Source organism: Hemicordylus capensis, chromosome 5 (genome assembly GCF_027244095.1).
Source record: "Hemicordylus capensis ecotype Gifberg chromosome 5, rHemCap1.1.pri, whole genome shotgun sequence".
NCBI lineage: Eukaryota > Metazoa > Chordata > Lepidosauria > Squamata > Cordylidae > Hemicordylus > Hemicordylus capensis.
The window spans coordinates 258,266,757-258,274,716 of record NC_069661.1 but is presented as its reverse complement, the minus strand read 5'-3'; the positions used below and the strand labels follow the sequence as shown (position 1 = coordinate 258,274,716).

Here is a 7,960-nt window from a genome sequence, read left to right as displayed (position 1 = left end):
TGGGGTGGAGGGAGCTAGAGCCTCCCTTACGTTTGGCAGGGGTGTGTGGGTTCAGTAGCCCTCTTCTCTCCTCCACCCTTCCTCTTCTGCTCTGTCCCCATCTTCCTTTTCAAATCCAGGGAGCTCAGGGTGTGTGTGTGGCAGGAGTTCCTCATGCCTTGGCACATTGCTGGGTGTGTGTGCGTGCAGGTGGCATCCAGTGTGGCAAGGCACCACCCACCACCAGCTGGGGAGGGGAGCAGATCTCCTGGGAGTGGCTTGGGGATGGGCCCTGGCCTCCAAACCGCTTTGGATCTGGACCCTGCCTCTTGCTACGGTTGCAGGGCAGGAATCCACCACAGCATCCCTGGCAGAGACGTGTCTAGCCTCTGTTGGAAAACACCCAAGGGAGAAGAGCCTGCCGCTGTGTGAGACAGGCTGCCCGACTGCCCAGCAGCTCCTCTTGCAAGCAGCAATTCTCCTCACAAAGCACATTCCTCCTCCTGTGCGGCAGCCCTTGTGGGGAGACCCTTGGCCTTCTCTCCCCCAGGGCCACCATGCCCAGCTCAGAGGACTTCTCTCTCAGAGACCCCTCGCCATCTTGCTTGCCCTCCTCTCAGGAGTGGCCCAGGGCTTGTGGTGCTGGAGCGGAGGTGCCCAATGCTGCCTAGCCCCATGCCTCTGGTGGGGGCCAGCCCTCTTTCCAAGCCAGCCCCCCTTGGAGGCATTGTGGGAGGGGCAGGAGGCTTGGCAGCAGCTTCCTCTGCTCTCCTGGGGTTTCTTGCCAGCTTGGCACGGAGGGTGCAGGGAGGTGCCGCTTGGGAGGGTCCGGAGGCTCCCAGGGGCTGTGCCGCCATCTCCCTGCCCCCCCAATCATCCCCTTTCTGAGGTGTTTGTCTCATGTGGCTTCAAGAGCTGCCCCTGAATCCATTCTGCTTTCTAGTGGGCACTTCCCTCCGGCAGCTTGGCTCATTTCCACGGATGTCATGGCAGTTCTGTTGGCGCATTTTCTCTTCTCAGGGTGTACATCACATCAGGAGTAAAGTGGAACCTCCAGCCACCAGCCCTACCTGCATCTTGCATCCTCTGAGCCATGAGAGTGAGGCCATTCTCTCTGAGCAGGAGGGATGGGATAAAGCTGGACCTTGGAAGCAAGAGGTTAACTTGCAGCTCTGTGTGTGTGTGTGGTGGCAGTGGTGGTGTTGGCGGCTGGTGTGGCATGGCCACTCTTGGCAAAGGGCTCCCTTTGTTGCCATCTTAAGCCTTGCATGCTGGCAAGATGACATGCCCTGCAGGAATCACACTTTTGGCTTTGTTTTTAATGTCCCGCTCTGTTGTCTAGACTGGACTTGTGTGAACAAGTCCATCTTGTGTGAACTTGTCCATCTAGACTGGACTTGTGTGAACCTGTGACTTGGGGCCTGGGTAGGATGGACTTTGGCCGAACTTCCAGGGGTGCCATTTCTCCATCCCGGAGAAAAGAGACCACAGCAGATCATGCCAAGCAACTCTGTGTGATGTCATACTGACTGTGTGCTGATTGGACAGGGCTTGGAATCACATGTTTGTGATGTCATGAACAATGGGAACAGGCAATGGAAGCTTGCCCCTCTTGCCACGTGTAGGATGAAGAGCCTGCCTCTCCCTCTTTTGGCCCTTCTCGTATTCGCCTCCCCATCTGCCCAAGGAGAAGAATGCCCGTAAGTGACACCACAATCTGGGGGCGGAAAGGTGAGAGGGGCCCGCACTTGGACCGGCACCCAGAGTGTGGGCAACCCTGCCCTTCCCTGCCTTCTAGCAGGCTCTCGTTTCCGATCGCACATTCCCACCATCAAGATCCCTGCTGTTCCTCAACACGCAGAGTCCCTTGCCTGGATCTTTCCATTCCTGATTTCCTTGGTTCCTCAGCCCATCACCAGGTTCTTCTGACTTGCATCCTGACTGTGTGTTGGGACTGCACAGAAAGTCTATACATAGGAACATACATAGGAAGCCACCATATTCTGAGTCAGCCCATAGGTCCATCTGGCTCAGTATTGTCTACACAGACTGGCAGCGGCTTCTCGCAGCCCTATCTTGGAGATGCTGCCAAGGAGAGAACTTGGAACCTAGATACTCTTCTCAGAGAGGCTCCACCCGCTGAGGGGAATCTCTTCCAGTGTTGCTCACACTTCTAGTCTCCCATTCACATGCAACCAGGGTGGACCCTGCTTAGCTAAGGGGACAAGTCATGCTTGCTACCATCAGACCAGCTCTCCTCTCCTCTCTTCTCCTCTGGGAAGCCCAGGCAGATGTGAGAGGTGCTTGCTGGGCTTGCTCTCCTGGCCCCCTTGCTCCCCGGCTCTCTCCCTCTTATTTTTCCTAGCCCTGGCTCTGTGTGTCCATCTACCTGGTCAGTTAGAGTGCTCTGACAAGCTGCTCTTTGCAGAGCTGCGTCCCTGTACTCTGACAGGCTCTGCTAAAGAGCTGGATCTATTCCTATAAATAAGCGAGTCATGGGCTATATAGAGCGTGAAGATTTAGAGCCCCCAGACCACTACATGCCAGGCACAGGGGAGCAACAGTGGGAGACTGCGATAGCCACCATGCCTCCCTCATGGTTTCCTCTGGGTGGCCCACTGGAATTAGGGTTGCCATGTTCTGGCTTTCCAAATCCGGGTGCCTAATTTGCAGATTATTAAATTGGCTTGAAAATAATTTTGCACATGCGAATTAGCAGCTGCACTTTCCAGTTTATTTATATTTGCTTTGGATAAATACCAACAATAGTTGGGGAAGATATCTTTGCCTGACCATTTTATTAACACCAGCAATAGAACAAGTAATAAATAAATGCACAGCTTTTTAATTAAGGCTGCAATTCTGTACACACTTATTTGAGTGAAGACAGGGGCATAGCGAGGTTGGAGTGGGCCCAGAGATGAGATTTTAAAATGGGACCCCCTCAAAATCCAGGGCCTCCGCCCACCCCAGGCCCCTAAGGATTTCAGTCTGATATTTCAAAATAAGTATGCTGTCTGGAAATACATTTCACTGAATACACACACACTCCTCAATATATAGTGACAGACATTGAGTACTATATATTTGTGCTGCTTTTAACGCCTAGAACACACTAGAAACACTAATTATTAAAATGGGCCCCTCGCTGCAGATTAGCAAAGGAGACTTTCAACCATGCAGGGTGAGCCTATGTCTGTTTTCTCAGAATTCTGAACAAATTCAGTAAAGTTTCATTCCAGGAGGTTTTTCAGAGGAGGCTTTTAAAGCCCTTTAACACACATCTCCTCTGGAATGGAGGTGCTGCATTCACAGGTGGGCCAGATTGACCCTGGAATCCTTGCGAGTTATTGGGGAGCAGTTCACACGCAAGAAAATAAAAATAAATAAAATAAAAGCACCACACATGCTTCACAGTTCTCAATCAGACCTTCTGGGTTGCAAAACAACTTGAACATAAGTGCATTTAAAAATGAATGAATGAATGAATGTAGTAAATATAATATTGTTTGTTCCAGAAGTTTTTATAATTTTTCTGCCATGAAACAAGCCAATTATAGGAGTTTTCAGTTAGTTTTTTTAAAGCCAGCAAATTTTCCCAGCTGTTTTAAATTAAATCTTCAGAGACTTCTCAGTCTCTCCCCGCCCCCCATATCAAAGCCCTATGGCAAGCAGATCCCTATATATGGGGAGGGGGTGTAACAAAGGAATTCACATTCTACCTGGCAAATGCTGGGCTGGGCTGGGCTGGGCAGAGGGTCTGCTGCAGAGAACTGTAGGGGCCACTCTGCCTGCCTGCCTGCCTGCCTGCCTCCTTCCTTGTTTGGGGCCTGCAGGCCTACTCCAGTTCAGGCTTCACTGAGGCCCACACGGAGGCCTCCCTAGAAGCCCCGCCCACCCGCCAATCAGCTGAGAGGCGCCAGGGAGAAGGGCTCTAGCTAGCAGCTGGGCTGCTGCTTCGATTGCCGGCCAGGAGGACAAGCAGGAGAGAGGCAAACAGGGCAAGTGGCTGAGGGGCCTTGGGCAGAGGCGTAACTAGGGAAAACGGCGCCTGGGGCAAGCACTGAAATTGCGCCCCCCCCGCCACCCCCGGAAATATGGAAATGTGTCACAGCCATAGTCAAATGTGGGTTGTGGGCTGCATCCGTGCAAGTATACTGGGACTGGAAAAAGGAAACATGAGGCTACAAGGCTCTTTAGAAATATATATTTTTAAGAAATGTCTTGCACACCAACAGCCTAAGTTTGCAGTCCCCATGGCCAGAAAATAAACATAGTAATAGGTTTTGTGTCCCAAAATGGAAAAGACAAGACAGGTATTCAGAGGCGTAACTAGGGAAAATGGCGCCTAGGGCAAGCACTGAAATTGCGCCACTGTCCAAGCAGGAATGATGGGACTTGTAGTCAACAATATTTGGAAATCCTTGTTAAAAGGAACACTGTACCATCTAGACATGGTTGTTGATCAAAACCTGAAAACATGAGCCATCTCTGTAAAAGACCTAGAACAACAGTCAGGAGTTCTGTGAGGATTCCAAGTGTCATTTTCTCTGTCTCATCTCATTCTTTTTTAAAAAACATGACTTTGTCCTAGAGGATCACCTGCCCAAATAGCCACTAGCAAAATAGGGGAAGAAGAAGGTGGTGGGGTGTGTGTGTGTGTCTATAAACCAGTGAATGATTCCTGCCAGCCTTTGTCTTATGATGAGTGTTGGCTCATGATGGGGTATATGTGCATTCACCACACTAGTGCTTACTTTGACACCAAGAGGGAGGAGGATACATTAGTTTGCCACACTAGACAGAGGCATTTGCAACAGGAGCAGATAGCCAAGTTCTGCCAGGGCCAAAACCAGCCCCTGCCAGACTAAGAAATCATTGTAATTTGCCCCTTCCTGTCACAAGCAGTGTGCTGTTCTTTTATTATTGACTCCAACTCTCAGATATCCCAGTCATGGATGGAAAATTCAGGGTCAATTTACAAGAGACACATTTTCTACATGGAAGTTTCTTCTGTGCAGGTGCTGTGCAGAAACCCATGTGTCGTGATCAATACATATGTAACTATTCCGCCAGGGGCATAGCAAGGTTGGAATGGGTCCAGAGACAGGATTTCAAAATGGGCCCCCAGACCCTCCAAGTCCAGGGCCTCCACACACCCCAGGCCCCCAAGGATTTAAGTCTGATATTTCAAAATAAGTATGCTGCCTGGAAATACTGAATACACGCATGCACACTTCACAGTATATAGTGATATACATTGAGTACTATATATTTGTGCTACTTTTAATGCCTAGAACACACTAGCAATGCTAATTATTAAAATGGCCCCCTCGCTGCAGATTAGCAAATGATATTTTCAACCATGCAGGGTGAGCCTATGTTTGTTTTCTCAGAATTTTGAACAAATTCAGTCAAGTTTGATTGCAGGAGTCTTTTCACACCAGGCTTTTAAAGCCCTTTAAGACACATCTCCTCTGGAATGGAGGTGCTGCATTCACAGGTGGGCCAGATTTGCTCTGAAGTCCCTGCAAGTTATTGGAGAGCAGTTCACACACAAGAAAAATAAAATAAAATAAAAGCACCACACATGCTTCACAGTTCTCACTCAGACCTTCTGAGTTGCAAAACAACTTGAACATAAGTGCATTTATGAATGAATGAATGAAAATAAATAAAATATACTTGTTCCAGAAGTGTTTGTAATTTTCTGACATGAAACAAGCCACTTATAGGCCTTAGATTTTTGTTTTTGTTTTTAAAGCCAGCACATTTTCCAGTCTGTTTTAAATTAAATATTCAGAGACTTCTCAGTCTCGCCCCACCCCACCCCCCATATCAAGGCCCTGTGGCAAGCAGATCCCTATCTATGGGGGTAACCACAAAAAGGAATTCACAGCCTACCTAGCAATAGCTGTTCTGGATGGTCTGGTCTGGGCAGAGGGTCTGCTGCCTGCTTCCTCCTGCCTTCCTTCCTTCCTTGCTTGGGGCCTACTCGAGTTCAGGCTTCAGGGAGGCCTACTGGGAGACCTCTCTGGAAGCCCCACTGCCCACCCGCCGATCAGCTGAGAGGCGCCAGGGAGAGAAGAAGAGCTCTGCAGTTTGCAGGCCTCTTTGCCCATCCTAGGCCGGAGCTGGAGGCCAGTGGCTGAGGGGCCCCCCTGGGGCTGGGCAGGTGGGCAATGGGGTGGGGGTGGCAGGGACTGGTATGGCGCCCCCACCTCAATGGCGCCCAGGGCACGTGCCCCCCCGCCCCCCCAGTTATGCCTATGGCCTTGGGGCTGGGCAGGGGGCAATGGGGAGTCATGTGAGGTGTCTCGGGGGGGGGGGGCAAGGCAGTGGGGCCCCCAGACAACTGCCTCCCCTTGCCTAATGTTGTTCCGCCCCTGAGTGAAGATCTGATTGAAACCAATGGTGCTTATTTCTAAGTAGGCATGCATTGAATGTAAAGCCAAGGAAGTCCATAAATATTACAATACACAGCCTGGTAGGCAGGTAGTGATTCACATTAAAAAACAAGCCATCCTCTCAATTGCCCAAAAGAGATCCCCTGCTGATAACAAACAAGGCAACATTCCTCAGGGGATTTCGGTACTTGTGAAAGTGAAACCCTCCCAGCGAGCCTCCTGTGCTCTTCTTCTCTTAATCCAAGTCCAGCAGTTGAGCAGAAGAGTGACTGCCCATTTTGCTCCATAATATATTCTATTCTATTTATTTATCATATTTCTATACCGCCTGATATGTAAATCTCAAGGCGGTGTACAAATCCCAACATTAACTCTCCTTCAACAAGGGCTAGAGCTTAGCGGGGGGCGGGGGGGGGAATAAAAAATAAAAATTAAAGCTGAAATCTGGGTGAATCTGGGTGGGCTAAGCAATCTGGGTGAGATGCTTGAAATCCTTGTGAAACCAGGAATTCCGGGGGGCATGGCAACTCTAACTGTACTGGCTGAGACTGATACTCCACATTCCATCCATCAGGTCCTCAAAGCAGCTTACAGCATTTTAAAGTCAAATTTTAATGGCTTCTGAGTGATGAATGCAGGAAGGAGCCAGATAATCTTCTGCCTTCCATGGTTAGGCACGGCACACAGCACTGCCTGGATGGTGCGCTCTCTCCTCCCTCCCTCCTACATAAGAACAAAAGAACATCAGAACAGCCCTGCTGGATCAGGACCAAGGAGGCCCATCTAGTCCAGCATCCTGTTTCGCACAGTGGCCCACCAGATGCCTCTGGGAAGTCCACAGGAAAGATGAGAGGGCATGCGCGTGCGCTCTCTCTCTCTCCTTTCTCTCTCTTGCTGTTGCTCCCCTGCAACTGGTATTTGAAGGCATCTTGCCTCTGAGGCTGGAGCTGGCTGATAGCCAACAGACTAGCGACCTTTTAACAGCCCAAGGCCCAAAGCCCAGAGGATCTGGCTGTGCCAAAACATAGGCAGCTGTATTATACGAAACCAGGCTACTGGTCCACCTAGCCCAAGAGCGTGTCCATTTTGACAGGTGGAAGCTCTGCAGGATCTCATGGCGTAGCCAAGCTTGCTTTCTTTGTTGGAAATGCAGAGGATGGTGAAGGGACCCTGCTGGGGCCTCTTGGAAGCCAAGCATGTGCTCTTCTGCAGAGCTACCCAAAGCCTAACCCAGAAACCGCCACAGCTGAAACAGGATTACGTTAGAGGGAATATTACTACCTGCAAAAAGACAGTGGCTGAGACGTGCTTTTAGGACAATGTGGGTGCTGCTGGGTCTTCTTTATGCAAGTTGTGGACGTGCACACTTGCGGAAATGCCAGAATTGTGCAAGGGACGTGCGCAGTTGCCCGTCCACCATTATTTCCAGTGGCTGTGTGATGATTGCACAAATCTCATCCCACAATGTCAGCATTAGCACAAGCTGAGCTTTCGCAGCTCGCATTAGGAAGACACAGCAGCGCCACCCACATTGTGCTGAACACGTGTGGGGCATTGTGCAATCTGCCAGCCAG

The 7,960-nt window shown here is 50.2% G+C and overlaps 1 protein-coding gene across 1 annotated transcript in view; it reads left to right on the top strand.

Moving 5' to 3' along the window:
• The first annotated feature begins 1,559 nt into the window (after window positions 1-1,559).
• The window catches only part of LOC128328407 (acrosin-like), a 45,597-nt gene continuing 39,196 nt past the window's right edge, over window positions 1,560-7,960 (top strand). The window contains exon 1 of the mRNA XM_053258372.1: window positions 1,560-1,679. Within this exon, the coding sequence (XP_053114347.1) occupies window positions 1,606-1,679 (74 nt within the window). The 5' untranslated portion in view covers window positions 1,560-1,605. The remainder of the gene's footprint in view (window positions 1,680-7,960) is intronic.